The sequence below is a fragment of the Haliotis rubra genome, unplaced genomic scaffold (genome assembly GCF_003918875.1).
Source record: "Haliotis rubra isolate DU_JTF1 unplaced genomic scaffold, ASM391887v1 Scf1017, whole genome shotgun sequence".
Lineage (NCBI taxonomy): Eukaryota > Metazoa > Mollusca > Gastropoda > Lepetellida > Haliotidae > Haliotis > Haliotis rubra.
Window position 1 is genome coordinate 69,914 of NW_025764912.1, and position 23,729 is coordinate 93,642.

A 23,729-nucleotide genomic window follows, 5' to 3' on the forward strand; every position below is an offset into this window, starting at 1 on the left:
TTGCGGACTGATCCCAGTTAATGTTTTAGTTTCAACTTATGAATCATAACGCATAATTTAGAAATATCACTTACTGGATATAATTTAGTATTCTATCTTCCTATTTCAACTATCAAACACACGTTCCATACTGATTCGATCGTTTTGCGGATACACGTTTTAATATGAAGGCGAAAAGTACCGTTATGTAATTAAGGGCACGATAACATATGCTTTTAATGACCTGTAATGGTTAATTACATGTTTTACGCACAAAAACAACAAGGCACTGATATGATTGGCAGGTGTTTAGTCCAGTGGTTATAAAAAACTGGACCCTGCAAGTACAGCTTCATTGGTACTGATGGGACGTGTAGGATCTGTCTCCACAAGGTCTTCACCACCCACAGTGTCATCCTCGACAGGGCTCTGAAAGTAGACAGTATAGTATAGTGAAAGTATAGATGTGTGCTTTCATCACCCATATGCCAACTTGAGTAGAACATTTTTCATGAGCATTGTATTCACATACAGATTGTGTTCAATTGTTGTCAGTGCAAATTTGTCCCATTGTTGGACAGGGTGGCCGACGTATGCTTCCATTTCCTGCATTTTTGTTTTGGGTTAGCTATACAACTTGCTCTTCCAAGTGATCCAGTGTTGTGGAGCATGGCTGATTGATAATTCAGCGATAGTTTACAAGGTTAACACTGAAACATAAACTCGACATAGAGACATACATTCTACATGGTAACAGTATGCGAAATAGCCCGTGGCTAGTACAAATCCAGTGGGGCCAGTCACTGGCCCGACTGGCTAGTGAATTTTCATGGGGTAACTTTTTAAATATATCACTCTCTGCGACTTGTTAAATTATAATACACTTTTATAAATCATGCAAGATTATGGCCTGATAAATGATGATATTACGTTTTTGTAATCTTTTGCGAATTTTTCACATTCAAATTTAGGGCTAGTGAATTATTTTGCACACTGCATGGCAACCATAAATCGACACCAGGTACAGAACCATGTGTCTATTTGTGCTCAAGTGTGCAGAATACACGGGCTGATTTGTTTACGGATTTGAAGCATATGTCCCCATGTTGTATATTTGGTACTGTTTCATAAACACCTGCTTATGATGTGTAACCGATTACATGCCAAGTGTCGCTTTTCTTTCCATCTTCCACAGCCAATATTACAAAAGATACCCCGCAAGGTGTCTATGCACACATGCAGGTATGGATTTTGTTCAACTACATTACATGATATCAGTATCATTGTTTGTTTTGGATTCATATCCTCATGTGTCTCGGAGTTTTACAGTAATGAAGTTGCAGCTAACGACAAATCAGGAAATAACATGGTCACATTATAGAGCCCCAACCGTTACAGTTGGCCTAAAAAAAAATCCCTTAAGTCAACATTCCCGTGATAGCAGAACAAGCCTAGCGTTAAGAAAAGAGATTTCGGATGGACTTGATACTATCGGCCCTTCAACACCTACCAGTTCGTAGTTCCCTGAGCATGTGGTGGAAGGTCTGGGCGCGGCTCTCAGTGAGTCCGGCATACACCAACACTGGATGTCCTTCAGATGGATAAGACAGTCGGGGTCAGCTGGCGTTTTGTTGCCTCCTACAACATGTTGTGTGGGTGTTGTAGTAAAAACGTAGGAGTTGACACGAATTTCCCAAATCGATGAGAAGAAATATGAATTAAACCACCATGAGAGCCACGCAGAAAATCACCCAAAACTAAAATAAATAAAACCCACCAACCCACAAAAAAAAAATTACGGAAGCGCTGAAGGGACCTGATGAAATATAATTTATCTTGAGCGCACAAATTAGTATGTTGAGCGCACAAGTTAGTATATTGAGCGCACAAGTTAACATCTTGAGCGCACAAGTTTATATCTTGAGCGCACAAGTTAGTTATCTTGACTGCACAAGTTAATATATTGAGCGCACAAGTTAGTATCTTGAGCGCACACGTTAGTATATTGAGCGCACAAGTTAGTTATCTTGAGTGCACAAGTTAGTATGTTGAGCGCTCAACTTAGTATTTTGAGATACACTGCTCCATAAGCAGTTCATGTGGAAGCAAGAAGGAGCGGAAACGCGAGCTGATTCATGCTTTTTTCAGTCTTGGGTTCCAATACAAACACATAACACATCTTCTTGTCAAAACTCAGGGTATAGTATAGTACGCCACTTGAAGCGTATTTTGAGGTGTATGTCCCTCTTTCGCACCAGATACCAGATTTGCTGATGTTACAGTGAGTGAGTGAGTCGTGACAGAGTTACACGCCCCTATCAACAATGTCACGGAACACAGCAGCTGAGAAAATTTAGGTAATTATCAAACTGCCTCGTGAAATTTGACGACTAACTGTCAATACTACTTTATAAGGGACTAGAGCATCTATATGAACTAATTATGATAGACCTATCGCTCTACAGAGCGAGGATCGGGCTCTTTACGCACCCGAGGGGTAGCCGACAGGTCGGCCATTGTGACTCCTACACCCCATACACTGCCAGCTCTGATGTACCCGGCAGACTGACTCTCTGTGCTGTGCTATTCTTTATACATCTCATCCTTTCCTTTTCCCTTGTGCGATATGTGGAGGTTTGTGCTGATACTGGGCGTCTTGAGTTTGATCTACTGACTGGGGAAAATGTTTGTTTACATTTGTGCGACAATAGTGACGTCACAGATAGCTCAAGACTGACCAGTGTTTTGTGCTATAAACATCTGATAACAGCAACTCTCCCAGTAAAGAAACTGATTCCTTCAACGTTACATCTGTCAGGAGATATAGAACTCAATCCCGGTCCTATTGATGGTCTAGATGAGATGAGGAGGGACATTGTGAAACAGATAAAGGCGAGTGAGGATAGATTATCTAGGGATATAAGATCTATCAAAGATGACATTAGAGACATGAAATCTGACATCCACGAGCTCAGAGAGGACATAAACACTAGTAAACAAGAGCAGGATGTGATGAAATTAGATATTGAGGCTTTGAATGACAGGACAGTGGATATTGAGAAGTATTTGGAAGAATTAGACACTAAACTGGAGGATCAAGAGCAACGTAGCAGACGAAACAATGTCGTGCTATATAAATGTGCCTGAGAGCGGTCAACGAGAGACATACACTGAGAGTAAGGATAAAGTTTTGACAGTTCTCAATAAGGCCAGGGTAGTGAAGAATCTCCCACCTTTAGTCCCGAGGGATATAGAAAGGGCACATAGACTGTCTACTAAGAAGGGTGACAAGGCTAGGCCCATTATAGCTCGCATGTGTCATTCGGAGGATAAGTGGCAATCGGTGAAAATGAGGAGTGTTCTGAAGGACCAGGGTGTGGGGATTGCTAACGACCTCACAACTTACCAACGCAAGGAACTTCAACGACGACGCAGTGAAAACCCTAACATACGTTACTATTTCAAGGGTAACAAACTGATGGAAGCACCCTGGGACGACCCGGATAGGACGACAGACACACCTGCACCCACCCAGTCTCCCTCACACCATGCTGGGAACACCTCGCGAGAGCGTAGCAACAGCCAAGGTCGTCCCCGTCGTGGTCTCAGGTCGGATTCGCGTCGCCCTCCAAGGGAACACTCCCACTAGGGGTGGGGCCAAGGCCACGATTATCGTAAACATTTTACGGCGCATCGGAAACGACCGGAGCAGAAAGATGTGACCTCTGCAACTGTTAACAATACATCGGACTTTGTGAACTTTGTGTTTTGGAATATTGGAGGGATAATACACAAATTATATGATAATGATTTTATTGATTATATCAAATCATTTGATGTCATTGGAATTAGTGAAACTTGGAGTGAGAATATAGATATCCATAATATTTTCCTTGATTTTGAGGTGATTGTAAAAGCAGCAGATAAAATATCTACCTGTGGAAGACTTTCCGGTGGGATATTAGTCTTGATACGTGACCAGTTTTGTAAATATCTGAAATGGACTAAAACAACAGAAAACGCTCTTTTTATACTATTTGATCGTGCATTATTTGGTCTGGACAGAGATATCCTCTACGCATGTGTATACATTCAACCAGAAGGCTCGTCATGGTACGATAAACTATATCCACATTGTAAAAATGGAATTATTTTATTTCAAGATTCATTATTAGATGTTGTATCTCATCTACCAGATGTTTATATTCTCTGTGGTGGTGATTTTAATGCTCGAACTGGCACAAACCCTGACTTTGTAGAGGATGATTTATTAGAATACACAGAAAATCAAAAAGAATCCTATTGGGACCTTTTTAATTGATTTTTTTAATCTAAAACATTTTTCCGCCGACAGAACTCTAAACAATTTTGGTAAAACCTTACTAGATCTATGTTCTACCATGAATATCCATATTATGAACGGGCGATGTGGCAGCGACCTAGAAACTGGGGGATTTTACGTATATAGGCAATAATGGTACAAGCCTAATAGATTACATTATCTCATCATCGATATTATTTGACTTTGTTGGTGCTTTTAGCATACAATCTCGTATCGAGTCAGATCATTTACCAATAACACTATCAGTAAAGAGAGATTATGTTAGATATTCTGACGGGTGTGACACACATCCAAATAATGCTTATAAGTTCTTCTGGGAAAACGATAAAGCTGAACAACTGAGAGAGAATCTGTTTTCGGATCATGTTCAATCATTACTTGATAAATCAGTTGATAATGCATTAACAAATATTGATGACAGCATTAAATATGTCACTAATGCTCTCTGTTTAGCTGCGGAAAATATGAAAAGAAAAATTGGTACATCAAAGAAAATATCAAACAAATGGTATGATAGTGCATGTGAGAAACTTAAAACTAAACGTTGTAAGCTATTAAATAAGTTTAGAAAATCGAAAGATAAGAGGTCATTTGAAGAATATTGTCAGATAAGAAATGAATATAATGTAGTATGTAAACAAAAGCGACTTGATTACTTTAAAGAAAAGCGGTTAGACATAGAAAATAGCATATGGGACTCAAAAATGTTTTGGCTTAAACTGAAAACTTTGAACACTTCTATCGTAGCAAAAAAACAATATTAGTATGAATGAGTGGCATCAACATTTTAGAAATCTTCTCAACTTAGAAACGGATAATAATACTGATAACTTTGTTGACGACGCAAATCCATCTACGTCTCCTGACCCTAATTTTGCGCTAACAGAGGATATGCTGGACTCTCCTATTAGTAGGGACGAGATTCTGGACAGCATTAAATGCTTAAAACCCAATAAATCACCAGGTATTGATGACGTAATACCCGAGTTAATTAAGAATTCGGCAGATATTTTAGCACCATATTTAGAATTATTATTCAATATAATATTAGAAAATGGTAGTTTTCCAACTTGTTGGACAATCGGCATTATTGTCCCGCTCCATAAACAAGGAAGTATCGATAATCCAAATAACTATAGAGGCATTACTCTTTTGAGTATTTTTAATAAGGTTTTCACTTCTATCATTAACAGAAGATTAGTAACTTGGGGAGAGACATTGAATAAAATAAATGAATCTCAGGCAGGTTTTAGACATGGATATACGACTACTGACAATATGTTTATATTACAAAGTATTATACAGAGATACCTCAACATCAAAGGTGGTAAAATCTATACACTTTTCATTGATTTCGAAAAAGCATTTGATTCAGTTGATAGACAAAAGCTATGGTCTATTTTTAATACCCATGGTCTAAGTCCTAAAATGAAAAAAATGATTCATAATATGTATGAAAATGTTAAAGCTTGTGTTAAGAATAACAATGAATTCTCAGATTCGTTTGAACTACAAATCGAGGTAGGACAAGGCTGTATACTTAGCCCATTTTTATTCTCATTTTTCATAAATGAATTAGCAACCCAAATTGAAAACAATTGTGAGTATGGAATACAGTTACACCCTGACCTAGTACATATTTTTCTTCTGCTTTTTGCAGACGATATCGTGCTATTCTCAAGCACTGTTGCAGGTTTACAAAGACTTATACAAGAACTTGGGAATTATTGTGACCAGTACAAATTAGCTGTAAATAGAAATAAAACTAAAATAGTAGTTTTTAAAAAAGGGGGACGTTTATCAAAAAACGAGAAATGGTTGTATAAAGGTGAAGAATTAGAATGCACCAGTTCGTACAAATATTTGGGAATGTTCTTTAGTAATTGTTTATCTTGGACAACACATGTTAATTACGCTTGTTTGCAAGCACAAAAGGTCATGATAGGTATCTTTAAACAATTAAATGTACTTGGTGACATAAATATAAGTTCATACTTTAAAATATTTGATGCAAAAATTAAGCCAATTGTATTGTATGGAGCCGAAATATGGGGTTTGAAATTACAGTGATATTGAAAGAGTTCAATTGAAAGCATGTAAAAGATTTCTTGGTGTTAAATCCAATATGATGAATACAACTGTGTATGGAGAATGTGGTAAATACCCAATGCACCTATTTACAAATATCAGAGTTATAAAATACTGGTTAAAATTACTGAAGATGCCTTCTTATAGGCTACCAAAGAAATGTTACAATTTGATGATGCTATTCGATAAAAAAGACATTTTCTATTCTCGAAAGGGTTTGGTTTTGTATGGAACGATCAGTATGTTGATTTTGAGGGTAAGTTTATTTTAGAACTAACACAAAGATTAAAAGATATCTATTTGCAAGAATGGTTTGAAAAGATATCACTTTCCAGTAAATGTCTGTATTATAAGATGTTTAAATGTACTTTTGACTCCGAAACTTATCTTTCATGTCTAAACGTAAAAAAGTATAGGATAGCGTTAAGCAGATTGAGATGTTCTTCACATGATTTATCTATCGAAAGTGGAAGATTTAAAAATGTCAAAAAAGAAAATAGAACTTGGAAACTATGTGATCTTAACCAAATAGAAGATGAATATCATTTTCTTTTAATTTGCCCTGCTTATAATTCCATCAGAAAGTTGTATATTAAGAAATATTATTGTGTCCATCCAAACCTTTATAAATTCTCAGCATTGTTGAATAACAAAACCCATACTATACTTCAAAACTTGTCCATGTTTGTTTACTATGCCATGTTGTTTAGGACAGAATATATCTCAGAACACAATTTAACCTAAAGTTGATTATTTTCCCTTCTTTATGTATATTATCCGTGCGTGTAAATATTGATTTATAAATGCATTGTACTACAGGCCTGTGGCCTTTCAGTACCGGAAATAAATAAATATTGAAAAAAATATATATTGGAGAACGGTTTACACCGCTTTTAGCAATATTCCAGCAATATCACGGTGGGGAACCCGAGAAATGGGCTGCACACATTGTACCCCGATCTGAACAAAGACATGTTTATCGTTGATGCATAAAAAATGTATCAAATGCGGTTTAATCGTGAAACAGGATACTGTACGGTCGTTGTTGGACCCGGATGGTGTTAGATTTTCGCTCAGGACACTGTCTTCATCGATGTGTTTATTCTTCAACTTCCTGTGTTGTTAAAACATGTTAAATAAACTACAACACACATACCTATACATAAGGGATTGAAACGGGGAACACGGTATTTTAGTAAGAAATAAAGTCGGTATATATGCTATACGTGCACATACTAATGGATCAAATAAATCAGGCGGGTTTTATATGATCTTGTACAGAGTTAAACTGCCATTGTACCCACGTTAGGAAACATTACTGATACATGCAAACCAAGACTATAGACTATAGTTCCCTGAAAGTGGTCGACTTGACTTCCAATACATCAGACATTAGTTTTATAATTAAGATAATTAAGTATAACTCTCAATGTTTACATTTTTCATGGTCATGTAATACTATATATACATAATAAAGCCGTAGCACAAAACAAGTTATCCAAGCCTTACGCTAGTGTTCATAATACTATGTACCAATATAAGAAGTAAGTAAAAACACTATTCATCCCTGCAATAAACTCCTACTCATGTTTATGTTTTAATTCTTATTATGACATTACACATACCTAGGCCTGCTTTATGTAATAAAGCAAAAAGTGGTAAAATCAGATACAAAGAATAGTATTGACAAGCATAAAGACGATGACCGTTTACAGAAACATTATCAATGTTCATGATAAATATGCATACTTTTACATAGTCTCATCATAAACACCTATAGTTAACTCCGACTTTGCATCTCTTGAAATCTTCCAAAAATGATATAAGTTTGTACATTTTAGCCAGCAGTCAAGCAAATGTGCGTTCCATTAATGCCATTAGATGTTAACTTGTGCGCTCAAGATAACTAACTTGAACGCTCAATATATTAAATTGTGCGCTCAAGATAACTAACTTGAACGCTCAATATATTAACTTGTGCACTCAATATAGTAACTCGTGCGCTCAAGATAAATTTTATTTGATCAGGTCCCTTCAGCGCTTCCGTACCAAATAAACCTTAATAAATCCAACAAAATTTCAAACTAAGAAAGAAAGAATACCAAAACGGCGATAGTACCCCGTATCAAATATTATGCACAATATTAAATACGCATACCAGTGGCGGGTCCAGAGAGGGGGGGCGGATCCAGAGGGGGGGGGGGCGCATTGGGTTCGAACCCCCTGAACTCCCTCCTTTCAAAATTCCTCGATCCGCCCATGTATACAACAGATATGAATTTAAAATTTCCGATTGAAATGTATCTATGACAAAGTTAAAGGATGTCTTAAGGATGCAGGACACAGGACTCACCTGTCAGGAGACTGGTAACCGACCCGACGAGGAGGACTGTCGCAATAGCCATCGTAGTGAACAACGTGTAGGAAATGTTGTACATGGTATCCAGGCCAGATCTGAAGTCATATGTTTACGTTATTATTATTAATATTATAGGATATTTATATAGCGCACATATCCACGCAACTAGTACTTGCTCAAGGCGCTGATATGTTTTCCCCTCGATCACTGGATGTCAATCTCAACGGCACATCTTATTATCAATTTAAACTCCCTGGGGATCATACAACCTTTGCAGCCACTTATTGCGGCTTTCTCATCCTTACGAAGTACCTACCCATTCACAGCTGGGTGGACTGGGACACATAGTCACAGTACTTTGTCCATGTTTACTGCACGTTGCTGTACCCGCAACTGGGTGTTGGCATGTATACATGTGGCCACCATCTGGTCATATACCAACGGATTCGTGGGTTCTTTTAAGTGCACAGGGTTGTGTACTGTACACTGGGGGTTGTGACAACACTGAAAGAGTCTGCACAAAGTTGAATTCAAGGTTTTTACACCCGGTCACCTGTGGGATCGATCCCGACAACGCAAGCTCGCTAGATCACTAGGCAAGCTAGCAGATTATGGAAACGAAATATATGGATCATGTTTCCATTTAGACAAGTCAAAAGCCAAATAATACGTTCTTTTTTAAATTTTGGATTATGCAAAAGAAAAATTCTTAAACAAAAAGCATGAATGCGCAACGAAAGTTTCGCATCAGATTCAACGGGATGTAAATTCCTTTCAACGTGTCTCAAACACTAGTTCATATAGTATCTAGTATGTATATGACAACAAAGTACTATATCTGATAGGTGACTAAATGTTACTAATATATGCAGGATTCTTTAACTGAATTACACAACAGTGCAGTAGTGAATTCTCATCAGAGTGAATGAGTGATAGAGTGAGTGAGTTAACATTTACCGTCACATCGACAATATTGCAATCATATCGTGAATAATAAACAAAGTCGCAATAATTTAAGTCAAATTAGAAAACCTGTCAACGACGGACAGTAAATTACTAGAGGATCACATAAATAGATATAAAACTAGTATTAAAAAGTAAAATCTTTTGACTATAGAAGACAATACAATATAAAAACAGGCTATATATTGCCAACAACCGAAGGCAGATCACCATACTAGGGATCCATGGGGACTTACAAGACATTAACTTCCTGCATGGACCCAAGCTGGATTTATACCATGCCTTCAGCCGTTAGCAATTCAGTCAAATCTAGCCATACATTAAAATGACACATATTCTACGACTAAGAAGGTGGTTAGAATAGAATTCTCATCAGAACCGGTGATCCTATCATGCTACAATAATACAATGTACCTGTTCTTGACGACCTCTTCCTGTTCGAGGAGTATGGTGGTGGTGCTATTGACGAAGGATGATGCTGTCACGTTGAAGCCTGGGCAGTTGTCTGTGGGGGCTGAAGGAAGGTAGGTGCTGGCTGACCCAGCAGAGGAGAACATGGACCCTAAGGACAGCCACAGCATGAAGCTGACCCCTGCCAGGAGACCAGTGATGGCGCCCTGTCCATTCAAGGAATAAAGTCAATGACATAAAGTTATACCCCTCCAAAATACAGTCATTGTAAATGATGATTATATGTGGGCATGAAGCTGGAACGAGTACAACCTATTTAACGTCTTTTGGTTTGACGCAACCAGGAATCGACACCCGACCTCCGCTACCCAGGAATATAATAATAATAAGTCGTCTTGCATAGCGCACAGTTTCCAAACACCAAGTGATTGCTCGCGGCGCTTTTGTTAACGCAGCTAGGCTAGGCATCAGGGTGACATTTTTGGAAGAGAAAAGTTTTCAGGTTTGACTGGAAGGTAGACAGTGTTTCAGAGTTTTGAATGAAAAAGGGTAGATCATTCGAGAGAGAGGCGGATGTGAAAGAGAAGCGTCTATGTCCAAAGGTTTTCAGTTTGGCTGTGGGAATTGTGAGCAGTGAGTTGTTAGCTGATCTGAGGCATCGAGGAGGAACGGACTCTTTTACCAAGTTGGTCAGGTAGGATGGAGCTGAGCCTTTGATACAGCGATATGTGATGCACAAGATCTTGTATTCGATCCTTGCTTTGATCGGCAGCCAGTGGAGCTTGACAAGGACTGGTGTGATGTGTGACCGCTTCCTGCTTCTGGTGATGGTCCGTACAGCTGCATTCTGAACGCGCTGTAATTTGGTGACAAGATCCTGATTCACATTACCCAGTAGACTGTTGCAGTAATCCAACCGCGAGAGGATCATGGATCTGGCCAAATGGTGTGATGCATCACATGTCAACAGGTGACGGATGTTGACGATGTTCTTCACAGGGAAATAACATGTACGACACACGTTATTGACATGGTCCTCCATAGAAAGGTTTGAGTCCATGATGACCCTAAGAGTTTTTACAGTTGTACTGAAAGGTAGCACGGAGTTACCAATTGTGATCGAATTCACTTTAACCTTGGCCCGATTCGTGGTTGAACCGGTCAGCAAGATGTCAGTTTTGTTGTCATTCAAGTTTACTTTATTGATTGACATCCAGGATTTCACATCAGAAATGCACTGTGAAACATGAGCGATCTGAGTTTCGGACTGTTGAGGAAAAAGTGGACATATACTCTGTCCACTAAACCACTGAGGCCATTGCTTTTACCTATATACGAAGCTTGAAGATGTCAGATAAGGAATGCCTACATAGCATATTCTCTAGTGTCTACACGTGAAGGTCCGGGTTAGAATATTGATCTCCAGTAACCCATGCTTGTCCTAAGAGGCGACTAACGGGATCGGGTGGTCAGGCTCGCTGACTTGATTGACACATGTCATCGGTTCCCAATTGCCCAGATCGATGCTCATGATGTTGATCACTGGATCGTCTGGTCCAGACTCGATTATTTACAGACCGCCGCCAAATAGCTTGACTATTGCTGAGTGCGGCTTTAAACTAAACTCACTCACTCTAGTGTCTACTTAATTTAGAAATGTTTCAGAGCAAAACAAGGAGTGTGTTTTTTACCTTGGCGTTGGCAAATGGAAACAGAGCTCCAAGGTAAAACAAAGCATTCAAAGGACTTCTAGCAGTGGACAGTAGAGTGTACACGATCTGAAATACGAATATGTACATGAGCCAACTAACATCTATGATAGTCTTGAAGTGAGAAGCGCAAACAGAGGCAAGGAAAGCAATGAATAGTTTCCTTCCCATTGTGCACACGTTGGGGGTCGAACCCAGTGGTTTCATGTTGGTCCTAAGACTGTATGTCAGTTTAGATGAAGCAGTTAGTTAAACAATTGGTAATGACTGCAGACCTCACGGATAAATAGCATCTGTTCTAGTGATCTATCTTAGTACTATCATGAGGAATTAGAAATCAATCGCCATTGAGGTTGATTAAGGCTGACAGTATACCAACCTGGTGCAGGGATTTCGATCCAGCCGAAGATACGATAACGGCCAACACACAACTGAGGACACCAGCTATCACCACTGGATATGAAACATATTAAAAACAGGTTATGTTTATTTATGTTCATTTATTATATATACTCTAGTGAGTGAGTGAGTTTGGTTTTACGCCGCTTTTAGCAATATTCCAGCAAATCACGGCGGGGGACACCAGGAATTGGCTTTACGCATTATGCTCATAAGGGGAATCGACCCGGGTCTTCGGCGTGACGAGCGAACGCTTTAACCACAAGGCTACCCCACCGCCCCATATATACTCTAAGTATGGTTTCAATTTTGAAATCGACAGAGAACAATATTACCTGTTACTTTGGCAACTAGTACACCTTTGAAGTCTGACATATTTGGCCTGCAGGGTTTGACGATGTCATACCATGTTATGTGGGCCACAGCTGACAGACAGGACGATATGGTACTGCAACAACAACGAGCCCCCAACAATCGGAATACATCACACTTGTATTTGAGCACGTTGCAACTATACTTGAAGATTTAATACCATGAAAAAGGAAGTCCGTTCCTACACATATAAGTGTTTGAGTAAGGATGTGATTAATAAGGGCTTATGGAACATTCTGGCACAAAAGGATTCATGAATACTGGACAAATGTGAGCAATCCAACCTTTGCCATCGGCGTTACTTCTCTACCCTGTCAAATCTTTGGTTTTCGAATGCAACAATTGAATGTGAGATGTATACTACTGCAATAGAAACATGTGTAAACTGACGTGTTTACCTGAGTGAGGCACTGGAAAGGGCAGCTAGGAAAAATCCTGACATTCCGGGTATATTGTGGAACAGGTCCATGACGAAAAAGGGCAGAATCTGAAATTGAGTAATTTACAGATATGTTTATTATCAGTATCAAAGGAAATCCCGATATATATCATCAAGTAATTAAATGTTCTCTCGAAAAGGTAACTGTAAGCTGAATGATAACATACCTGATTGAGAGAGTTGATTTGCTTGGACTCCACTGGGTCACACCGTATATGGTAATAGTACCCGTATGCGACAATCCCCTGAGACAGGCCAATCAGAAGGAGGATGGGGAAAGCAGGGATGGTGACAAGTAGAGCCCTGAATGTAAACATTGTTGCTTTAACTTCTGTAACGTTTGTTGTATCCACTGAAATATATGCTAACTTCTGTGTATCGCTAGTGCTAAATCCAGTGATATCTGTGCATAGCTACTGCTTTATCCTCTGACATCTGTGTACAGCTTGTGCTTTATCCACTGACATCTGTATACAACAACTGCTATATCCACTGACAGCTGTGTACAACTACTGCTATATCCACTGACAGCTGTGTACAACTAGATATATATACACATACATCTGTGTACAACTAGTATTATATCCACTGACAGCTGTGTACAACTACTGCTATACCCACATACATCTGTGTAGAGCTATATCCACTGACAGCTGTGTACAACTACTGCTATATCCACATACATCTGTGTACAACTAAAGATATATACACATACATCTGTGTACAACTAGAGCTATATCCACATACATCTCTGTACAACTAGTGTTATATCCACTGACAGCTGTGTACAACTACTGCTATACCCACATACATCTGTGTACAACTAGAGCTATATCCACTGACAGCTGTGTAAAACTACTGCTATATCCACATACATCTGTGTACAACTAAATATATATACACATACTTCTGTGTACAACTAGCACAGCAAAAATAACTTAGTTTCCATTTTTGCGGAAACCTAATGGATACTGGGTAATGTTCGTTTCCGCTAGGTTTCAATATCCGGAAACAGACAATGCGAGTTTCCGCGTAGTTTACAAAACTGAAACTAACAAATCTAGGTTTCCGTCAGATTTCTACAACTGAAACTGTCATTATGAGTTTCCATTTAGTTTCAGGTCGCTGAAAGATTCGTAGCAAAATGACTTAGTTTCCGTTGTTGCGGAAACCTATTGGATACTGGGTAATGTAGGTTTCAGCTAGGTTTCTGTACCCGGAAACTGACAAGTCTGTTGGTTTCAGCTTAGATGAAATGGCAAACTTAGCTTTGTGTTGTTCCATTGGGGGCTATATTTATTTACTGTTACACTTGCAAATAATTTCTATATACAGTATCCAGCTAGGGCCCATGCAGGGGAGGAAAAGCAATGGCCATCTTTATACTGTACTGTTAAAAGTGTTTATGGTTATATGTTTTTAGTGTACATTTGAGATAGACTAGTTATTTAACTGTCCTTCGCAGACAGGTAAGTTTGTATTTTTATATAATGCACACATTTACAAAATTAAATTTTCAAGGTTAGTTTCAGCGAACAACAAAGTTAGTTTCCAGAAATGGAAATTTAAAGTAAAGTATCATTGGTAGTTTCCATTGCATAAAGCAGCTGGAAACCATCATTGATGGGAACGTCAATGAAACGAACGTAGAGGAAATTACTCCATATATACCAGCATATAACCGACATTAACCTACGCTAAACTGTCTATGTATTCCATGTATATAAGTTTCAGTTTAGTGATCTCAGTGTTTTTGTACACCAGAATTCAAATAAAGATACTGTCACATAAAAGAAGAATAATTTCAGGAAAAGTTAAACCATATTACGGAAACTTAAGATTCTACTTTGTCTCCTTTAACGGTTTGTTAGGTACACTCACAGATGCCTTAAACTTATAAATTACTGAAGAACCGATAAGGCTCCATTAGGTTTCAGTTACCCATTGGCTTTCCATTTGTTTTTTCTCAAAGTGATACATATTAATACAACTAACTGGGAGTGGTTATGCACATTACACATAACTGACACTAAAAAGGACAATAGTTTCGTAAATGTCCAATAAAGAACATAATACAGGCTACAACAAATTACACAGTAGACTTATAGATATAAAATATTTGTTAAGTTTAACGTCATCTGCCAGTGGTGAAAAATGTTGGGATTGAAAGAAAATGAAGTCAATGAACGTTTTGCCTTTTAGTTATAGCATTATCATTATTGATCCATTATCATATTTATAAGCACTTAGGAACCTCATAAATTTGTAAAATGGCTTTCTAGATATGTCATAGAGTACCTAAATGAGAGCTATATCCACATACATATGTGTACAACTAGAGTTATATCCACTGACATCTGTGTACAACTAGTGCTATATCCACATACATCTGTGTACAACTAGTGCTATATCCACATACATCTGTGCACAACTAGTGCTATATCCACTGACATCTGTGTACAGCTAGAGTTATATCCACTGACATCTGTGTACAACTAGTGCTATATCCACATACATCTGTGTACAACTAGAGCTATATCCACATACATATGTGTACAACTAGAGTTATATCCACTCACATCTGTGTACAACTAGTGCTATATCCACTGACATCTGTGTACAACTAGAGTTATATCCACTGAAATCCGTGTACAACTAGTGCTATATCCACATACATCAGTGTACAACTAGTGCTATATCCACTGACATCTGTGTACAACTAGAGTTATATCCACATACATCTGTGTACAACTAGTGCTATATCCACTGACATCTGTGTACAACTAGAGTTATATCCACTGAAATCTGTGTACAACTAGTGCTATATCCACATACATCAGTGTACAACTAGTGCTATATCCACTGACATCTGTGTACAACAAGTGTTATATCCACTGACATCTGTGTACAACTAGTGCTGTATCCACATACATCTGTGTACAACTAGTGCTATATCCACTGACATCTGTGTACAGCTAGTGCTATATCCACATACATCTGTGTACAACTAGAGTTATATCCACTGACATCTGTGTACAGCTAGAGTTATATCCACTGACATCTGTGTACAACTAGTGCTATATCCACTGACATCTGTGTACAACTAGTGCTATGTCCACTGACATCTTTGTACAACTTGTGCTATATCCACTGACATATAATTATAGACGTCAACTAACCACGTTCAAATAGTGTTGATCTATTGACCTTCATTTTTTTTATAATCTTACAATTAAGCCTCGAACTTTCAGTTGCACACAGACAAAGACAAAATAGCCCATGACACACTGCATTAGTATTGGGAGTTTTTACTTAAATACAACCCGTCAGTGGATATAGGTTACTTGCGGTTACTGAGCTTCCATACTGAAAAAAGTCTAAGGAACATACGAATCCACTTACCAAGTCCCTTATTCCTCATTAGAGGAATGGTTCAGTGCTACCTATACCCACCTCCTGGTTTCCTTGAGTGACTTGGCTGACGAGATGCGCTGGAGCGATGATGGCATATACAGATACCCAAACCCCGCCAGGATTCGTCCGAAGAAGAGATTCCACACGGTATGGCGCACTGTTGGGTCATGGTCAAGGCTTCGTTGTCAAACAAAAAGTAACATGTACTTCATTATTTATTTCATCCTATCTTAACGACTGTAAACTGATCGGTTAGACGGAAACATACAGTTTAGTACTCATCTGCAAAGCTATTTAATGTATAACACTTATGTCACCTGAAGTTCAACCTCCCAGTGTCTGATGCTCGGTCCCAAACTTCCACAATCCCGCCTGCGGCCAGTGTACCCTGTGGATGCGAGTGAGAATTGAGATAACGCACAAGACATAGGCGCCCGACTCTGATATATTTATAAGCATGACCTATATATATAAGATATAAGAAAGGTGTGTCAATAAGTCGAAACAAAATGGCGGCCCGGCTCGGCTAGCGAGTCTCTAATTGGATAATACAGTTGCATGTTAAAAGAGGTTGGAATAATAGAAGACGCTATCCAACCAGAGACTCGCTCTACTATTCGGTGCGGGTCTGTAGCCTGAGATTAGTTTACTTCTGGGCATATGTCCTGACTTCGTCCGAGAATGGACGGCAAACTTATTGAAAGCTTTAAATGGGAATAAAATCATCAGGTTTGTGATACGCAAGGTACTCTACAGAGGTCAACTGAGTATAAATTGTGCAGTTTATTCAACGGTCAAAGCGCTGGAAGCGTTTGTCAGAACGAAACCTAGCCGAACCAGGACATAACTCAATGGGGTTCGCATGAAATAATGTTCGGCCGGTAGAGGGCGCGAAGCCTGATGCAACGACTAAGACAAACAGGCAATACGTCAGACAGGCCTATGAATTGTCGACCATGTGTGACAACGCCCAGTGTTGATCGACACATCCGGACAATTCATCTGAGAAATCGTTTTGTAACGGCGACGTCAACGGCAGCGATGGCACTAGGACACCACATCAGTCGACACACATTGTATCATTCTCTCTTCCCACAGAGGTCACTTGTCATATCTTCCTACGAACCTCTGTTCTAATACGGCCATATTTCCTGGCTGTCGTAAAATCCCCTAGCGGCTAAAAATCGCAACCCGAATTATCTCCCTTCTTTCTATCCAATCAGAACACGTGTTACATCGACTTAGATCCAACTTTACTAATGCAAGCAAATATGTGGCCACAAATATCCTTCCTCTGCCGGGGACTTCTGTTGATGTGACACACAAGACATTTAATGGCTAGCTTGTCCGTTGTCAACGAGGGCGACGGAGACGCCATTGATCCACCATTACATGACTGAGTTCTGTCTAGAAGAAACGTTTGCACATCGCGCATGGGAAGAGGTTCTAGTTTATCCCGAAGCCTACGGAAATTACCGAGGCCTTGGGAATGATCACTTTTTTAAACTACGTCGCTGATTGCACAACTAAATCTGATTGTAACCAATCACGAATCCTGAACATTCGCACCATGAAAGGGCCGTATTAGAACAGAGGTTCGTAGGAAGATATGACAAGTAACCTCTATGGAAAGAGAATGACAATGTATCGGAGAGACTAAGAGAACCATGGAGTGCATCTGACTCTTCACAACTGACGTCGAGTGACATGGGTCAGGCGAGTTCGACGTTGGCAGATGCGTGATTAGCGAGAGTCTAGGATTTGCCTGTATAGTAATGACGGGCTCGTGTTTACAGACGAGTAGTTGAACATTGAGCGCCTAATTCCGTTCAGCAAGTCCGACCGTTTGGAGCCGATAGCGTAATGGTGTGGGGGATAATCTGCGGCGATCTTAAAACGAGAATTGTGATTACTCATGGCAACATGAATGCTCGAGGATACAGGGATGAAGTTTTACCAGTTGTGTTGCCATTTACCCAGAACCAACCACATGGCATTGTCTACCAACACGATAACGCAAGGCATTATACAGCAGGACTGTCAAACGACTTTCTGCATAACGCTAACATCGTTATTTGGCCGTGAACAGCATGTTCTCCCGACATGAATCCGATAGAACACTTATGGGAATACCTGGATAAAAAAAAATCAGAAGACTACTAGCGCCACCTGTCACCGCTCAACAACTGGAACAATGTCTCATACAGGAATGGCAACGGAGCACGCTGAACATCATTTGTCGTCTTACGTCTTCAATGCGTCGACGTCTTTTGGCGTGGACTGAAGCCAATTGATCACTATTGATTCAACATTTGATGACAATTTGCAGAAGAAAACGCCTTGTTTATTTGTGTATAAGTTCAGACTATGAAACCACGTGTCTTTCAGTTCCAGTCAAACTTTGTATGAACCGAAATTATGTACAAGTTTAGTTTTAATGTCTTGCAAGGTTTCTCTGTAATATCCATGGTATCCGTAACCCTTCTGCTCCTGAAATAAACCAACATGATCCCACAAATGCACCCGACACAAAATGAAAATAAGGCCACCTTTATAATAACCGTCAGCATTCCTGCCATCATGAGTGTAAGCTGCATCACGTCAGTCCACATGACAGCCTTCAGCCCGCCCTGGAAGGATAGATCAAGCTGAGAGGAAAGTTCCGCCATTTACAATCAAATAATCATTTTATTTTTACAATATTATTTTTGTTAATAACATGTATTTGATCATATCACATGTGCAGTTAATTTTGTTAAACATGACAACGAACAATGTTCAAACTGTAGAGAACAAATATCGAATTTGGACACGGTAAACAAAAATGTACAATCTTTGGGATTACACTTTCCCAGTAAAGCAATAGTTTAGTACTTACCTATCCGGGATTCGAACCAGGCAATTATTCGCCAGCACACAAAGTCAATGCTCGAACCCACTCAGAGAAACTATATCTGTATGTTACTTTTGACCACTTTCAAAAGGCTTTGGGCCATGCGAGTCGTGCCAGTTTACACCTGTCAGAGGGGTACACAAAGTACATTATCAAGACTAACAGTTGTCACACTTCCATTTTGGGGAAGCCGTGATGGCTGGGTGTGTTACTTTGTGTGCTGGCGCATAGTACCTCACTCTGACACAGTGACCTGAAGGAAGTGATTGCACATTGAAACGTACCAGAATTTGAACATTTACTTAAAGTGTATTCGCAAGTCTGCAATATGTTACAGGGTAAACAAGAGTTCAAAGTTTGAGCAAAGAAAGGACTCGGTCGGGGTATGATGACCAACTGTTAGGCGGGTCACCCATTTTTGATGAAGGATCCGTGTAAACCAAAGGTAATTGAAATGGTAACCTGAAGTTATAATGATCTAGGTGTTTTGAATAGCCCAACACTGAGTACCACAAGGACATTCATGTACAGAGGTGCATGTAATACCTTGTCACACTTACAATGGAGGTGTAGATGACAGTAATGGACGTGGTCACCGCCATTGCAGCATACATGGATAACCCAGTCACTGACATTGAAAAGAGAGATATTCTTTTATGACATGAATGTTATGCCAAATTGATCAACAAATGCAACACGTAAGATTTTAGAATTTTCTTTTCTTAAATAGATTTAATTAAGTTTCGATTTATATTTACAAAAAAATTCGCTTCCATGTATCATCCCTGAAGTAACAGATGTGACGCCACCTGTCATGTATTTAACGCAAGAAATTCATGCTAGAATTATTTGAGAAACATCTGAACATTCAAACTAGCAGCTGTTTCACCCAGATGAAAACAAAACAATCAATACCAGTCTCAGAATTATTTCGCATTGTTTTCCTATAGGTGCAGAATAGCGTGGAGCGTGTGTTTCTTGTTTCAGTCATGGACTGTAAAGTACCTTGTTCTATAGCGATGGCCTGGCCGTAGATGACAACACTCATGTACTGCAACTGTGTTAAGAAAGGAATGCGTGAAAAGAGAGATCTGTCGTGGTATTTTTCGCTTTCAGCCCGACTGTCATAGGGTACAACTTATTGAAAAAGGCAGTGTTAAATATGTTGGACGCTTACACATAATATCATAAAATGCACGTAAATAGCGAGAAATATATGAAAGAAGCTGTAAAATATTAATAGTTTAACATAAAGAGTATGATATCATTATATCACTATACGCTGTTCTTTGAGCTCAAAGTACAAATACACTTTCTAGATCAGAATAAATATATACATTACATAATGTAGCCACGTCACTGCATGAGTTATCAGTCGAAGGCGTCTCGAGCGAAATCGTCTTTCGAAGTACTGTAAAAGAAGCAATGGCTAGCTGAGGTTTCCTTGATTTCGTAAACGAACATATCGACATCATGTAGCCATAACCAAGTTTTAATTGGTTCTATGCCTAGTGCTCATGGAATTAACACTATTCCTGGCATATACTCTCCCAAAAAATCGCATCATGAAAATAGCAAACTAGCAAAGGAAGCAACAGCAAAATTTTGGTTATGAGTCCTATGGTGTTTTCTTAACGTGATTATATAGGTATCAGCATGAAATTTCGGCATGTAAACATAGTTTTGTTCTGCAATGCACGGATAAATATTTCAAAGTTTCAAATGATGAAGGATCTTTTAGCATAAAATTTCAACGTTTAATCTGAAGGATCTTTTTAAAAGAAATAATAGGGCTGCCCAGTTGCCCATTTTATATTGTATTGTTGCATGTTTAATTATCGTTTTATGATAAATGGCTAATTTTAGGTCTTAATCTGTGATAGTCTAGTTACCTTACTGTCCTTAGTCGACAAATAGTTCTTTTGTCTAATCTTATTTTTGATCTATACAACTCTGTGACTTTAAATTTTAACTCACTCGCTGTTCTGTGCATATTTTGGGAATGTATAACTGATGAAACATGAGTATAAAGTCTTTACACAATGGGGCACTAGAAGCCTTACCTCAAATGGTGTTGACAGATTCAGCCTCTTGAGGAAAGTTAGAGTCACAATGACTTCAATGATGGTCCCAACTGCATTTCCAATTTCACCAAGGATAAGCTCAATTCCAAAGGCATACGACTCGGCTGGGGATCCCAACATCATCACTGACGACTCCGACGTCGCTATTAAGGACAACGCTACGGGAAGGAATGTCATAGAATTGCTTGCGACAAGATATTCGTTTGTACTGCGTCCTTTGCGAGTCTTCACGGCGTAGTAAATCCCAATGAGGGTGGACCCAGCCAGCATGAGCCCGAACACCACGTAGTCCCATGGTCCGAATGTAACTGTACCCATAACTGCAATTGAACACCTTTTTAGAGTCAATAGTGCAATTGCAGTAGCGTTGAACGAGTGAATGTAAGGTCCACTGCACCTGGAAAATAACGGGTTGGAGCTGACATGTTGCTTTGAGCATCTAAAATTTATTTAAATTTATTATTTAACAAAACTTGGCGTTAGTATCTATGATAATAAAGTGTTGCAAGTTACGTAATCTGACAATTTGACTTATTCAATTTTCCAATTCAAAATGCAACATGATTAAGAATATGTAGATGTTCACCTGATGGTTTAACCCCGTTCTACAACAAAGTATATGTTTAATTGAACTTGAGCATTCAATAAAACCTTGTCCAATCAGAGATAAGTTCAATAATTGTAGATGTTACTAGAAAATGCATGGGAATAATGATTAAATAAAATTAAATATATAAATAAAGGACATAAGCATGTCCTTTGTGGAGCATGCACATGACGAACCAGCTTATGATTTTTATACTAAAGAAAGGTCTGTCTCACAAGTTTAAACCCTCTTTGCTTTGTCTTCGGAGAAATGTTTTACCAAACAGAACTTTTATGACAATATTAATGGCAACATGGTCGATGCGACAAACGGAGAAAAAATGATAATAATATGAAATATACATTAATTATGATTTTAGCAAAAGTGAGAACTTGTCAAGATTAGGAAGTTCTTAAATCCTTCAGTTCATCAAACGTGTGATCATGCTTTGTTGGTCCTGTGTTTCAAACAGTATACTCACGCAGCAACTGTACTCCCGTAGTAGACCTGTTTACTGGATTATCAGGTTCACTCTCACTCACATCTAGCACCTCGTTCTCATAGTTGGTAATATAACCCTCCACACCTTCTCTACAACAATAAATATGAAGTATATTTGATATATGCTCATTTCACTATTCCATCAGACTGGTAAATAAGTATTTTAAAATAGAGCCAATTTGAAGCAATTTATTCAATTGTTTCATTCATTGTAGCGGTGAATACATATTGAAAATAGTGCTCAATGCTTAAGGTATTGTGGTGGTTTATTATTTATTCATTAATCGAGCCTTGTCCATGTATGGATGGATACAACCTCATAACACATAATTGGGTAACTGAGTTTCCATATCAAGTACACGCACAAACACAAATCATTAACATAAGATAATGTTCTACTCGAGATACATGTGACATCTGTCACATAAACTTAATATACCTAATGAAAACCAGGCGTGTTAACGTTAGCTATTATGGAATATTTCTCTCTCTCTCAAGTGAGAAGCGTATTTCTTCGAACCACTCTCTGATACTGTATTACCTCCCCTTCCCTCTACCTGAGCGTAATGAAAAATGTTATTAACATATTTAATTGATTATGTATTAATTGTCTAATTGCACATGAGGTACATGCAAGATGTAAATCATACTCAGTAGCTGAAGACTGAGAAGTGTATGTATTCCGAACCACTCGGACAGCGCAAGGATAATTCAATAACACTTTTCATCTGTGGACAGGGTAATTACATGTTGTGTAACAATTTCCATCGAAATATTTTTGAAACCGTACATAAAAGCATATTTGCAGGTTGCAGATAGGGATGCCATTTATAAATAGATTGTACGTCAATCAATCAAGTGACTGACTCCGTGAACATCAACCTACGCAATTGGGATACGATAATATGCACCAGCTAGGTCGGCAAGCTTGACCACTAGGGCAGGGCCTGACAACCTATCAATGTTTTTAACTCGACACACAGAAGGACGGAAGAATTATTTATATCACAGGAAAGCTCGGAGATGAATACGAAAAACGAATGTGCCAGTGTGTTCACTTGTTCACAAGCAAACATATTGGCTCTGAAAATACTTTAGGAAAAAAAATTCTGATAGTTTTCTTTCCTGCAGTACAATTTGCCAGAATTCCTTTACTCCAAAAATAACTGGCAGAATTTCATTCAGCAGTA

The 23,729-nt window shown here is 38.8% G+C and overlaps 2 protein-coding genes across 2 annotated transcripts; both read right to left on the reverse strand.

Moving 5' to 3' along the window:
• Nucleotides 1–279: 279 nt before the first annotated feature.
• Nucleotides 280–8,848, reverse strand: LOC124269728. The gene is made up of 3 exons (XM_046704759.1): nt 8,763–8,848; nt 1,490–1,617; nt 280–408 (listed from the first exon to the last, which is right to left on the reverse strand). Exons 1-3 carry the CDS (start codon nt 8,845–8,847, stop codon nt 301–303), a joined length of 321 nt encoding a protein of 106 aa, XP_046560715.1. The 5' UTR covers nt 8,848; the 3' UTR covers nt 280–300.
• Nucleotides 8,849–9,646: 798 nt separating this feature from the next.
• LOC124269737 lies at nt 9,647–21,770 on the reverse strand. The gene is made up of 8 exons (XM_046704768.1): nt 21,432–21,770; nt 20,374–20,425; nt 16,515–16,632; nt 13,229–13,364; nt 11,834–11,920; nt 10,825–11,133; nt 10,146–10,348; nt 9,647–9,650 (listed from the first exon to the last, which is right to left on the reverse strand). Exons 1-8 carry the CDS (start codon nt 21,768–21,770, stop codon nt 9,647–9,649), a joined length of 1,248 nt encoding a protein of 415 aa, XP_046560724.1.
• Nucleotides 21,771–23,729: the final 1,959 nt, after the last annotated feature.